This window comes from Telopea speciosissima, chromosome 8 (genome assembly GCF_018873765.1).
Source record: "Telopea speciosissima isolate NSW1024214 ecotype Mountain lineage chromosome 8, Tspe_v1, whole genome shotgun sequence".
In the NCBI taxonomy this organism is placed as follows: domain Eukaryota; kingdom Viridiplantae; phylum Streptophyta; class Magnoliopsida; order Proteales; family Proteaceae; genus Telopea; species Telopea speciosissima.
Genome location: NC_057923.1, coordinates 61,567,490 through 61,582,939, shown reverse-complemented (window position 1 = coordinate 61,582,939; position 15,450 = coordinate 61,567,490). Strand labels below are relative to the sequence as shown.

General features: G+C 39.1%; 1 protein-coding gene and 1 long non-coding RNA gene across 2 annotated transcripts; both read left to right on the top strand.

The window, feature by feature from the left end:
* Positions 1-10,633: 10,633 nt before the first annotated feature.
* Positions 10,634-14,172, top strand: LOC122672542 (extensin-2-like; the record flags this gene model as incomplete). The annotated part of the gene is made up of 5 exons (XM_043870004.1): positions 10,634-10,728; positions 10,768-11,368; positions 11,918-12,289; positions 12,524-13,122; positions 13,390-14,172. Coding segments are annotated over exons 2-5 (2,352 nt in total), but the record flags the coding sequence as incomplete, so codon positions are not given.
* A 28-nt stretch (positions 14,173-14,200) lies between these two features.
* On the top strand, positions 14,201-15,124 carry LOC122670960. The gene is made up of 2 exons (XR_006334294.1): positions 14,201-14,889; positions 15,013-15,124. It is a non-coding gene; the product is annotated as an uncharacterized LOC122670960 (long non-coding RNA).
* Positions 15,125-15,450: the final 326 nt, after the last annotated feature.

The following is a 15,450-nucleotide window of genomic DNA, read 5'->3' as shown; positions in this document are numbered from 1 at the left end:
TCCCTTTAATTAAGAAAGCCAGTTTGGTTTTAAGTAATTATGTTTATGCTTTCTCATCAACACAAAGTCAAACATTGATACCTAACGTGAACAGATTAAAAACCATCAATTTTAAAAATACTGAGAGAGAGAGAGAGAGAGAATTTTGTTTTGGGCTTTTGATAGGTGGCCACAGGTTAAAAGGACAAAACTCCAGAACGTTTAGATTAGGATAATATAAACTTTTCAAGAGATTCTAAATCCCACCAGCTATTATGTCCTTTAGAAAACCAAACTAAACCGCCTAAATGGACTTCTTTCTTTGCATGTTACCCTTATTCTAAGGTGCTGCCCCACATTCCCAGCTTTGGTTATTGACCCAATAATGATTTTAGAATATAAATATTCTATGTTCGGGAGTGTGGCCTATGCAAGCAGTCCCATGAGTCTATTTCTTTTCTCTCCATTTGAATAGACACCTCTGCCCCCTTGTTTTGTGGAGAAAAATAGACACATGGGAGTGATACCCGGACAAAAAACTATTTCCATATAGATATGAAAAAGGTTGGGTACGTTAGCACCCCATGTGTCTATCTCTCTCTTCCTCCCATTGAAAGTTAAAGGGAATCATTTCAAAGGGTGGAAGAGAGAGATAGACACATAGGGTACTAGCATACGATATACTGCTAGCATATTTATCTCTCTCCCCTGCATGGCAGGGCCATGTGTCTGGGTGCAGCTTGCATTGCGGCACAAAGAACAATGTCCCTATATATATTAAAAAAAAGACTTTGTACAAAAGTATAGCCTACGCGAGCACTCTCACGACTCTATCTCTCTCCTCCTCATATGAAAAGACATCTCCCCTTGTTTTGAGAGAGAGAGAAAAAAAGAGAGACAAGTGTATAACATGCTTGATTGTCTTCACATGGCTTCCTATCCTCCTCTCTTACATTATTAGTTAATCTTTGCCATCTCCCCCCTCCCCCCAAAAAAAAATAAATAAAAATATATATATATATAATTTGATAGTCTTTCTTGGAGTGCCAATGTGTATCTCGATCTGATGCTCCAATAGTTAAATCTCTCTATCTCTCTCTCTCTCTCTCTGGCAGTGAGCTTCACTAGCTACAAATCCAACATTGGAACCTTCTACACTACCTTATTATACTTTACAGATCACTGTAGTTGCCATCAGTTCACAGAACCATGCCTTGACCAATGATCCCCTTATTTGTTAAAAAATGGAAAATGAAAAGATTAAATACAAAAGGCCACTACATAAGCTTAATCTGGCACGATCAAATAAAAACCACAAACAAAGAAAAAGGTGGGATTATTTGGGCATCAAAATGGCAATATAAGAAAATGTCAAATCAAATAATACAATAATTAAGAATATTCCTAATATAGATCCACACACACACACATGGACATGCACATGCATGGACCCAATTTCATTGGGCTTCAAACTCTCATATATTAATTTGATAAAAGGAAAAGGTGTATTGTGTTATTAGCTACTATATTAAGTAGCCTTTTAATTAGTATATTGGTCTAGTTTAAGACTCAAATTTAGTTTTTTTTTTAAAAAATTTATTGAAAATTAAAAAGGAGACAAACAAGTCTAAAGACAAAGAAAACTAAAGCTGAAAAAAAGAGACTTGGTCCTAAAATATAGTGGCGAGGGCAACAAACCACTTGCTTACCTAAGCAAAATAATAAAATAAGGCTATGGGAGATCTGTGAGGCACACCGAGGGAGTCCTTATCTTATTCGATTATCGAAGAATCTTAGCATAAAAATCAGGCTGATCAAGAGTAACACAGGCCAAAAGAGCCTCCTCCTCTGGCGAAAAGAGAGAGAGTCAAACCTAACTAACTAGGTATAAAATTTATAAAAAATATTTTAACTTCCAAACAGACCTCATCTTTTGAAAGAGAGAGTGAGAGACACCTAGATAGTAAGATATAGATAAGGGAAAAATTATTGTAGTTGTCGATCATTTTCCTTTGACCCTTTTGCATACACAACTGTACATGTTCCATTATATGACAAAATGACTTTCTTATTAGTCTTTCTTTGGTGTGACTTAAAAGAAAAAGCATTTTCCTATGGAATCAGTTTGACAAATTTATAAGAAATAAACCTAGCTAAGCCCACTACATGATCTTAGCTGGTGACTCATTGGGCCCAAATCCTTCTGGGGCTGCCCAGCTTTTGTGTTGGGCCACCTCCATAAGAGTCCCAAAAGACCCAAACTCCCCAACTACACAAATTTTTTGTTTTTTATTTTTAATTTTTTTTAAAGGTAAAGAAAGCTAAAGCTTAAACAGGGGGATTCTGTCCTAAAACATAATGGCGAGAACAACAAGCCATTTGTTCACCCAAGAGAGATAATAAAATAAGGACCCAAACTCCCCAACTACACAAATTGATGGGAGCAAAAAGAAATCAAATGAAGAGACAAAATAGATAGACATAACTACTCTTCTTTTTAAGGCTTTATGTGGAGGTGTTTAATTAATGTTTCCAAGAAACCCTTAAAACCACCTATTTAATTAATTAACTTAATTTCATGATTAATATGAAATTTTTCAATGGCTCCCCAAATAATGAGGATGACATCATTGAACTTTAGTCTACAAAGATAATGGTAATCATAAAAGCATCCAAGGAATAAATTAAGAAAGTAATACACAATTATGAAGACAAAGGGAAAGGGCACCTACCTAGGATTAAAACAAGAATTGTATCTTTGATCTTACCTTTTTTAACAAACTATGTCACAAGGCACTAATATGACCATCACTTTCTCAATAAATACTTTCATTGATCTTCTTAAGGAAGTAGGAAACCTTCTCTTAAATGAATCAACTAAATTTTCTATCATTATAAGTATTGAGTGTGCAAAAATAAATCAACCAATTAAATTCAAATCTAAAGGTTATCATCACTAAACAATAATATATAAGAGTAATTGGAAAGATTACAAATGATTGTCTTGAGATAATTATGACCCTAATGACACTTGTGACTGTCTATATATGTTTTAATTTAGTTTTATTAGATACTTATTAAAAAGAGTTTAAAATTTGAGGGTAGGACACACGTATAGGCCCCTCCTATGAAATGACCCAAACACCCCTCTTTTGGTTGGGCTGGATCCTGCAACTCCCGTTACGGCTGGAGGAGAGCCATCTCCGGTCCCCCCCCTCTTGTGTTTACTTTCTTGGTTGCAGGTCCACCCATGCATTGGCCACCATCTTCACCCACATCAAAATACCCTTATAACAAAGATCTGGTATTAGCTAAAGGACCACTAGGTCGAGAAGCCCCCTACCCCTGATCCATTCATAATAAAAAAGTTGAAGCCGCCTACCCAAAGGTCAATTTATAGTTCATAAACGTGAATAAAGGTACTCAATAATGAAAGATTATCAAACTACATAGGATTCTCCCTCTTCTTCTTCTTTATCTTTTTCAAATTCTTTTTATCTTTTCCGCTGGGTGAATTATATCAAAATAGTCAAGGAGGGCAGTTACGTACACATTAAAGTATTAAACTCGATCACCTACCCGTATGTGTATGCTTCACGCACGATTACTTGATGAGATCTGTATCAATTGCTGCCATTCATGAAAGTGGTCGGTTTGCAAAGAATATTCTAAAAGTGATACCAAATAAATACAAGCTGAAGCTGTAATGCAAAGTGGTAGTGGTTTGTGTTAGTTGAATTGGGCCAGTTTGGATAAAGCTTTAAAGAGTAAGATTTTAATGGGAGAGGGTTGGGTATGCTGCCAGCTTTTGATAAGCTAGTTAACGACATATATTAATCACAGAGTTGATAGAAAAGAAAAAGAGGAATTTTTTTCAAAGGGAGAAGAGACATGTTGGATACCCGTGCCCAGTTTTTTTTTTTTTTTTTAAATTTAAGAATGGTGGGGACCTCTAAATTTTGTAGATTTTGAGAATTTCAAGCCCTTTTGCCCACTACCTATGTACTGTTTTAATTTTCTAACTTACAAACTTTACATTTCAAATAACAACTATATCTCACATCTTCACTAGCAAAAAATAACTGAAAAAAACAAAAACAAAGACTGTATCTCACATCATCATTCTTGATTGGTTACCGTATCTTTTCCATTGAATTAAAATTAACAAAATCTATTCTTTTATTTTTTTTTTTCCTTTGATAATAACAACAAAAACTATTCCATGAAACACCAGTGTTATCATGGAATACACGATATCAAAACAGGTATTGGCAACATACAAAATCAATATGATATTGATACGGTATCGGTTTGGATTGATTGTATCAGATAAAAGTATTCTTGAAATTCTTAAAAAAATGAGTTTTCTGACCATTTTACCCTTTGTCTGGTATTATCAATATAATATCGACACGATATCGATATCGACAACTAGCAAAACCAATACAAGCAATACGATACCGATACTTAGAACCATGAGTGTTATAAGTCCCACAGCTCAATCAAGTCACCCTTTTCTGAAATGGTTCCATTAACCCTTGTTGAGTTGAGTGAGCCATTTAAATGGGTCGGGTTAGTTTTCTTTTGGACTGGCCAATCACTAAAGGGCCAAATCAGAGAGAGAGAGAGACAGAGAGGATTGATTGTCAAATGTAGATTTTTTAAAATAAAGTTAGTTTGTGACTTTGTTTTCAACCGGGTGGGGCAGATATTTTCTCAGAGTTCACGCTCCCAGGTTTGAATAAAGTGTTAGACACCCCCTTCCTGGCTTGCTTTCCCTTCCCTACCGTACCCGAATAATTATCACCTTCAATCATATTTCTTATTTTTTTCATGTGACAATTGGATGGGAATAAAATTTTGTGAACCAGAAGATTCCATATGGGTTTTTTTTTTTTTTTTGGCATGCAATTCAAGGGTTCACTAGCCATCAACCTCAACAGGACCCCACAAGGAGGCAATGAGGGGATCCATAAGGGGTCAAATATGGTACCCAAAAGCTCCACTTCTTGAAAAACAATTAAATATGGACTAGGTGTCGTTAAGGAGACTTAAATCACCGATCAAGAGTTTGATGCAGTTCTCCCAAGGGAGTAGCAAACCACCAGGGCAAGCCCTGGATTGGCAATGATTTCTTATTCATAAGTTAAGTTTCAGCACAATTAAAGTTGTCCACATTATAGAATAAATCAGTAAATATTTGAGATTATATATATAGTTCATGGATTATAAAATTATAACGAGATGTGTGGACGTATATGAAAAGGTAAACTATTAATTAGATGAAAAGAGAAATTAATCTAGATCATTTCCTAAATATGCAAGAGTCTGATTTACCATATGATCCATTCACGTGATAGAATGAGAGCGATAGTTACACTGATTTTTACACCCATGTGGAGAGAGTAAGTACTTTTAATGGATTAAAGCAGTCAAGCTACTTTAATCAATCTTATCCTGCGTTTTTAGATTTTGTCATGTGACACTTTCTTTGTTCATTGTATTTACTTTGAGAAAGACATTTTAATATCGTGTTGTATTTGATTTTGAAGGTCATTCACAATCTCTCTCCTCGTTAAAGAATAAAGATGGGGGTTCCTTTTATCTCCTCATTATATGTATTGTTTCGTTACCGTACTCTTGGTTTGACTTGTAAGATGCTAATATAAGTCGATCGATTCACCCATCTGACTGATGAGATCAAGCGATGGGTTGACTCAGTGACATCGGTGGCGATGTCATTTCGATATCGATGTGGCCATCGATCGAATTAACTTTTTTTATTTTTTTTATTTTTTTTATTTTTGACTATTTATTTATTTTTCTTTAAAACTTTGAAAACTCATATCTTTCAATTTGTAAGCCCGATTTTCGTGAATCAAGCATTCCTAGCCTGCAAAGCTTATTCTGAGTACTATCCAATGGTATGAAATTTAGGCACTAATTTGACTAAAATTTTGGAAAATTATGGATCCTACATGACCAAAAATACTTAAAAATGTAAAATAATGACAAAATCAAACCGTTTTCACATTGTCTTAAATAATAGATATTTTATAATAAAATACACCAAATTCATGGATTCCAAGGCAGTTTTATTAATTTTTTTTCTTCCAATTAACCTCTCTTAGGAGTATTTTGATAATTTTAAAATATAGAAGGTGAGCTTTTACCCTTGTCTCAGAATATTTATCTCAACGTTTCCCTGAACATCCCCAGGGTGACAACGGGGTGTCTACGAAATGTCAATAATTTCCAAGAATAGTATGATAGTTGAAAGGCAAAACTTTTTCTAAACCAACAACACTAGAGAGTATCTTGAGATTAATACCATATTTTTCCCCAAGGAAGAGCGATATGGAAATTTTAACTTTATGAATATCTAGAAAATGGTCTAGATTGGCCATGTGTCAAATTTTATACTTAGATTCAACCACATACCTCCCATGTATTGACATATTCTCTTATTTCAATAGTATATTTTTTGTTTGAAAAGTTTCATTTTATTTCATTGGATTTTTTAAATCTTATTTTTCCACTTGGTCAACTCTGTTTTGACTGAAAATAAAACGTGTGAGCAAGGGGCCTTCGGATCCATTTATGTTAATCTACTGAAACTCTACAGACCTAATGGTCTAGAAAACACTCTCCTTATTGCAAAATAGAAATTTTTAGGGTAATTTATATGTACCTCCCCTGAGATATCATGTAATTACAGATCTACCAGTGAGCTTTGGATATTTACGCATGTCACTCCTACTTTCCAAAATAATTAATAATTAAACTCACGTATTAATTAAACCTCTAGCTAACACAAACAAGAATTGCATAGACATACACTCGAGGGTAAATGATAGAATTTGAGGCTCGAATTTTAAATGTGGTCAATCCAAATCATTCTAATACAATCAAAAAAACCGTGAATCACTCTTCCATTTGACACACTTTGGTGTGTACCCGTCCACTAGTTATTTTTATAAATATACTCATCATGAGATACCTTTAAATTTATAAGGGAAAGAACACTACCAAGCGCTCCTTGTGTCTATCTCTCTCCTTCTTCTTATGAAATGACTTTTCTACCCCAATTGAGAGAAAGAGAGAGAGGAGCTAAGTGCCCTCGGATTTTGTTGAGATGACTGACAAGGGTAATTTAGACAGGCTGATAAATATTCCATTATTTTCAAAATTTGCTGGATCCGTTTGTTGGGGGGGGGGGGGGGGCTGCCGGTTGGTGCTTTGACAAGTTTTTTGGAATTTTATGTAAAAAAAAATAGAAGATAATATGAGCAAGTTGGACCGTTGGAGTAATAATATAAGCATCAACCAATGGTTCACATGGTACGATTTATGCCATACATATGATGACACGTGGCATCATGTGATGTGTTGCCTTTGAGAACGTCAGTGCAAGTCAACGCTGCAATACAAAAATGCAAGTGATATTGCCACTTGTTCAAAACAAATATATAAGGTTTTTTTGAAAAAAATTCACCATTTGGTAGCGTGGCTCCTACGCTTAGACACAGAACGACCCTGCTCCCATGGAAAGTATCGTCCTGACCCACGGAAAGGCGAAAATCCCACCTAGGTCGATGCTTGCACGTACACTTCCATTCGCTAATGCACGTTCAGGCTTTAGAAGCTTAGACAGTGTTCTCTCGCCATATACATATGAATTGTCTAAATGGCATATCTATAAATGTATTTAGAATTTTTTTTTTTGGATAAATGGGGCGCTACTCTCTGTGCCACAGCGCAAGCTGCGCCCAGACACATGGAGGTGGGCACAATAACCACCCTACCCCCCTGAGAGGCAGGCCCATGTGCCTGGGCATGCTGTGGCCCAGAGAACATTCTCCCATAACAATATATCATTATTGTGAAAGAAGAAAAAGAGCTATGTACAACAAAAGAAGGCAAACAACTAGGAATGGACACTCCATATGATAGAAAAAGGAGAGATTCCCTAAACCCACCAGGACAGCTAGCAAGGAGACTATATCAACAACCAAGACAACAAAACAAGATCAATTCAAACACACAATAGGAAATGAGAACATCGACTAGGATCCACCACACAAACCCATCATCGGGTAATCCATAAAGGGTGAATGTCTCATTTCTTGATAAGGAAAAGATTTCTAGACGATCTCCACCCCTTGGGAATACTCGTTATATACCAAGCAACCTTTAAAGCTATTGGCAAACAGAGATTTTCAAAATAATTCGAAAGTGACTTATCAATATCATTGTAAAAAGCTTTCATTGTCTATGAAAATTTTTAGGATACATATGTGAAACGATAGGATTTACCCTAATTGGGAGAAAAAAAATGTGCTACACTAAAGGCAAAAGGTTTTGTGCATAACCGTTGGATGGGGATGAGAAGCTGTGTACTGTACACAATCATGCTTATCCAATGGTTGAAAGTACGACCGTGTATACAAGCTCTTCCCTATACTAAGAGAATAAAAAATGTTACAAGTTATTTATTGACACCTTGAAGGATGTCAATAAGAAAATCATTATTGACTTGATGTTGTAACATAAAGTCACATCATAATTTATGAATCAACTTACTTGTTCTGTGGTAATGGTAAAATATCATTCATGCTTATGAATCTACTTACTCATTCTGTGGTATTTGTAAAATACCATTCACGATGCTCTTTATTAGTGTGGAAGAAAACTTCTCTCATTAAGTGTTTCTTATTTATTTTGAAAACCTTCTCTAAGACATTCGAATGAAAGTTCATATCGGATAAAATTGGATTCATCTCAGTTCCGTCTTAAGATTCTGAAGGAGAAACACTATCAACTTCATATTGAGGATGTTCTATTTTTAAACTCTCTCAGAACCATAGTTATTAAATCCAGGATGGAGGAAAATACACTGTGAGACATTGCTCTATAATTCAGTATGTTAATTGTAAGAGAAAAAAATATATGTTAATTAAAAAATAAGATGAGAAATTCTTTCTATAGTTTATAATTTTAAATATAAATACTAAAAAATTACAAAATAAAGAATAAAATAAGAATAAAGTACAAAACCTCCCATTATTGTTGTCAATGTATAATACACATTATTACTCTATATTCTTGACAAATACATGATTCAGTAAATGTTTTTCGTAAAATATGATATATGCAAAAATAATTGTTACTAGGAAAAGAGAACGCTACCTGTTCGCATACAACGCAACGACGTCCTTGCGTCCAGACACAAAGCCATGTAAAATGACTGTTGTGCCCTCAGGGATTTCTGTCATTCCATGAAAAACTAAAACCTAATCCATTCACTAAGCCAATGGAAAATGCTTGCCAACCAAAAGGTTTGATCGAGTTGGGTTAGGAGCTTACCCTAACTACTACTAATGCATAAACAATTGTACACGAGAGATGGTTCATCAACTGATCAGCCATTCAAAAACTATGCTTGGACCTAAATAGAGATACAAAAATATTAGAACATGATATTGAACATTCATTGCCATCCTTTTTGGAAGCAAATCAAAACTAGATAAGTGAAAACCATGGACATGAGGTTAAATAAAGTGGTCCAAAAGCATAAAGTTATGAATGCTTAAAATGTTTCTATTCTTTTTATTGTCTTCTGTTTGGATGTAACCCTCCTTGACTGAAACCTACTCTCTAGCTATTTAGATCCTTTTTTGAATACCCCAAAACATTTTTTAATGTAAATATTAATATTCTGGTCTTATAGATTTAGGGAAGTGATTTTTGTCTATAATATGTGATTGTCAGCGGCATTCCCTCCCATGAAGGTAATCCTTTTCGACCGTTACTAGAAACCCATCAATATTTTAAAATTTTTTTTTTTTAAATATAACCTAAAACTTAAGGAGGTATTTATGAATCCATTGGAAAAGTGGATTATTTCATTTCGATATATGTGATTACTGGCAACACGAATCCCAATGCAATGAAAAAACTATTTCCAACTAAGTTATTTGAAGTTGAGTCTCTCAATTAAACCCAATTTTACTAAGCAATGCAATTAACGGGAGTAATAATAACTTTAGATTCGTAGATGAACTTTTTTTTTCCCCTTTAATAAGAATGGGTGAACCCTTCACCAGCAAAATTTTATCAAAAAAAAAAAAAAAAAACCCTAAAAAGCTTGAAACATAAATATATGGGAAAAAGATCTCTAATTGATGGTGTTTTCTACACCCTCTCACAGGCATCGTGAGATGACACCTCTACCCCTTGGGTAGATACCCATACGTACTCGCTCATTGACCCAGACGCTTGTGTAAAGACCATGCAACCAAGTAGAAATCTCGATATTGCCTTAAATATGTATGTGATCAATAGGTCTATATTCAATCCAAAATAAGAAGTTGCTAGGTACCAACCCCAATGTAACATGGTGAGTGACAGCAGAGAAAGTAGGCTAAAACACTAGCAGTTTGTATTGTAATATATATAATGTAGTAGGTGAAGGGGGACTACTCACCCCAACGGGTAGGGAATCCAAAAGGGTCCCACCTATTATTTTGGTCTTCTTCTGTAGAAGTCTCAATTAATTAGTCCATCAAAATTAATTAAAAGAGGAATAATACAGCTATTCCAATTTCAATACTTGTTTTGTCTTAAATCATTCTAACCTTTATAAATACTTAGTCCTTAAGAGCCACAGTTACAAACAGAAACCTTTCTCTGCTTCTTTCTTTCCTTCCTTCTACCTGAAGCCAAAGTTTGTTTTGGGAGCCAGAAATTCTGATACATTGGAGGGAAAAAGGAGAAATTGTCCGGCTACTGATGAGAATTCTCGGCGGCGACCCCGGAAGGGGTCGTCATTGGCCACATTTTCTTGTGGTCTTGACTGTTATACTTGTATCTAATAATGCAGGCTCAGTTTCTGGTGATCCATACGTATACAGTTCTCCACCACCCCCTTATGAGTACAAGTCACCTCCACCACCATATGAATACAAATCACCACCACCACCTTCTCCATCTCCTCCACCACCATATGTCTATAAGTCACCTCCACCACCTTCTCCATCTCCACCACCTCCATATCTGTACAAATCACCACCACCTCCTTCACCTTCACCACCACCACCTTATGAGTACAAGTCACCACCACCACCTTCACCTTCACCACCGCCACCTTACGTGTACAAGTCACCCCCGCCACCTTCTCCATCTCCACCACCACCCTATGAGTACAAGTCACCACCACCACCGTCACCTTCACCGCCGCCACCTTATGTGTACAAGTCACCCCCACCACCTTCTCCATCTCCACCACCTCCATATGTGTACAAGTCACCACCACCTCCTTCACATTCGCCACCACCACCCTATGAGTACAAGTCACCCCCACCTCCTTCACATTCACCACCACCACCCTATGAGTACAAGTCACCCCCACCACCATCACCTTCACCACCACCACCCTATGAGTACAAGTCACCCCCACCTCCTTCACATTCACCACCACCACCCTATGAGTACAAGTCACCCCCACCACCATCACCTTCACCACCACCACCCTATGAATACAAGTCACCCCCACCACCTTCTCCATCTCCACCACCACCATATGTGTACAAGTCCCCACCACCTCCTTCACATTCACCACCACCACCCTATGAGTACAAGTCACCCCCACCACCATCACCTTCACCACCACCACCCTATGAATACAAGTCACCCCCACCACCTTCTCCATCTCCACCACCACCATATGTGTACAAGTCCCCACCACCTCCTTCACATTCACCACCACCACCCTATGAGTACAAGTCACCCCCACCACCATCACCTTCACCACCGCCACCCTATGTATACAAGTCACCCCCACCACCTTCTCCCTCTCCTCCACCACCATATGTTTACAAGTCACCCCCACCACCCTACATTTACAAGTCACCACCACCACCTTCCCCATCACCTCCACCACCCTATGTCTATAAGTCACCACCTCCACCATCCCCATCCCCACCACCTCCATACTACTACAAGTCTCCTCCACCACCTTCTCCATCACCACCACCACCATACTACTATAAATCACCACCCCCACCTTCACCATCTCCACCTCCACCATATTACTACAAGTCCCCCCCACCTCCTTCTAAGTCACCACCACCACCTTACTACTACAAATCCCCACCACCACCCACTAAGTCCCCTCCCCCGCCGTATTATTACACTTCTCCGCCGCCCCCAGCTATGGCTCCGGTTGTTAAAGTAGTCGGAAAAGTGTACTGCTACAGATGTTACAACTGGGAGCACCCATCAAAGTCTCACGAAAAGAAACATCTCATGGGTAAGATTCCTTACCGATATAATCACGTGTGAAATTATAATTTTCTTTTACTTTTCGATATTATATTACCACTATTAATAAATTAAGTACTGTTTTTTAATAATACTAATAAGACAGGGTTAGTTGTGAAACATTTTGACTTGGGAGAACATGGATTTCTGACATGTTTCAACTTTTTTTTTTTAATTTTTAATTTTTTAAAATATCTGATGATAATGTGTGGTGATGGAGCAGGTGCACTGGTGAAGGTGACATGCAAAGATGGTGAGAAGAGCATCACAGCATATGGGAAGACTAAGATCAACGGCAAATACAGCATCACAATCCCAGCTGGTTTTGATTATGAGAAGTATGGAGTCAAAGCATGCATGGCTAGGCTGTACAAGGGCCCAAAGAACTCTTCTTGCAAAGTTCCCACTAAATTGAATGGTGGGACCACAGGGGCTAAACTGAAGGTGAAGTCCAAAACTCACCATGAGGTTGTGCTCGAGGCTAAGCCCTTTGCTTATGCTCCCAAGACTCCCTACAAGGAATGCTACAAGCCTTCTCCTTACTATTACAAGTCTCCACCACCACCATCACCTTCTCCACCACATCCATACTACTACAAGTCTCCACCACCACCAGTGAAATCCCCTCCATCTTCATACTATTACAAGTCTCCCCCACCACCATCACCCTCTCCTCCACCTCCATACTTGTACAAATCTCCACCACCACCCTCTAAATCTCCACCACCTACTTACTACTACAAGTCACCTCCACCACCATCAGCATATCCTCCCCCACCTTACTATTACAAATCACCACCCCCACCTTCAAAATCACCACCACCTCCATACTACTATAAGTCACCCCCACCACCTTCCCCATCTCCTCCATCCCCATACTACTACAAATCTCCACCACCACCTTCTAAATCTCCACCACCTACTTACTACTACAAGTCACCTCCACCACCATCCCCGTCTCCTCCCCCACCATATTATTACAAATCCCCACCCCCACCTTCAAAATCACCACCACCTCCCTACTACTATAAGTCACCCCCACCACCTTCCCCATCTCCTCCACCCCCATACTACTACAAATCCCCTCCCCCACCCTCACCATCTCCACCACCACCATACTACTACAAGTCACCGCCACCACCATCCCCATCTCCTCCCCCACCATACTATTACAAATCCCCACCCCCACCTTCAAAATCACCACCACCTCCATACTACTATAAGTCACCCCCACCACCTTCCCCATCTCCTCCACCCCCATACTACTACAAATCCCCTCCCCCACCCTCACCATCTCCACCACCACCATACTACTACAAGTCACCGCCTCCACCATCACCGTCTCCTCCTCCACCATATTATTACAAATCCCCACCACCACCATCACCATCTCCCCCACCACCATACTACTACAAGTCCCCACCACCACCGTTGAAGTCTCCACCACCACCTTACTACTACAAATCTCCACCACCCCCATCTCCAACCCCTCCTCCGCCCTACTACTACAAATCCCCACCTCCACCCTCACCATCTCCCCCACCTCCATACTATTACAAGTCACCACCACCACCATCCCCATCTCCTCCCCCACCATACTATTACAAATCCCCACCGCCACCATCACCATCTCCACCACCACCTTACTATTACAAATCACCACCACCGCCATCTCCAACCCCTCCTCCACCCTACTACTACAAATCCCCACCGCCACCATCACCATCTCCCCCACCACCATACTACTATAAGTCACCACCACCACCATCCCCGTCTCCTCCTTCACCATACTATTACAAATCCCCACCACCACCATCACCATCTCCTCCACCACCATACTACTACAAGTCACCGCCACCACCATCCCCTTCTCCCCCACCATATTATTACAAGTCCCCACCACCATACTACTACAAGTCACCACCACCACCATCCCCGTCTCCTCCCCCACCATACTATTACAAATCTCCACCACCGCCATCTCCAACCCCTCCTCCACCCTACTACTACAAATCCCCACCTCCACCATCACCATCTCCCCCACCTCCATACTACTACAAGTCTCCCCCACCACCCTCACCATCTCCCCCACCCCCATACTACTACAAGTCCCCTCCACCACCCTCACCATCTCCTCCTCCTCCTTACTATTACAAGTCTCCACCACCACCCTCACCATCTCCCCCACCCCCATACTACTACAAGTCTCCTCCCCCACCATCACCCTCACCACCACCTCCCTATTTCTACGAGTCCCCACCCCCACCTTCGCCTTCTCCTCCACCACCCTACTACTACAAATCCCCACCCCCACCATCACCTTCTCCACCTCCTCCCTACTACTACAAGTCTCCACCACCGCCATCACCATCACCTCCTCCCCCATACCACTACACATCACCCCCTCCTCCATCACCCTCACCCCCTCCTCCCTACTTCTACAAGTCCCCACCTCCTCCTTCACCATCCCCTCCCCCACCTTACTACTACAAGTCACCTCCACCACCTCCCTCATACCTCTACACTTCCCCACCACCTCCAGTACACTCTTAAGGATAAAAAGGCAAGCTCATTCATCATCTCAACAATGTAAGTATTTCTAATCTATTTTGACATTCTAAATTGGACATTTTTAGGTTCCTTTTTGTTTTTTAATGAATTTTGTAGGTTCATTTTATTAACACTCTCATGGTGAAATTGTTTATTTTTCAGGTCTTAGTTTGATCACCAAAATAACGGAAAGCTCCACAATTAAGAGGCTCATGTCTCAAGCTTGGGTTGGAACTGGATTGAATAAATGTCTGAAGAGCAAAAGAGAGAGTTATAACTTCTACAATTCAGACCAAAGTGTTTTATCTTCTACTTCTTTGATGGTCATCTTACACATTTTTCTATTAGCATATTTGGGTGGAAGTAGCTGCAAGCTTGTGCTTGGTCAAGTCACCTCTTCTACAATAAGGGTGCACAGAGATATAGGAAGGGAAAGTAATTGTTTAAATTGGGTATTCTTAGTTAAGGTTTTTGTCTGATCTTAATTTTTTGGTGTATACAATATGTTATTGATGTGATTTGGTTTTAATTATGAATCATTGTTTCTTGAAGCCTCTCTCTCTCTCTCTCTCTCTCTCTCTCTCAATAACAAAATCACCC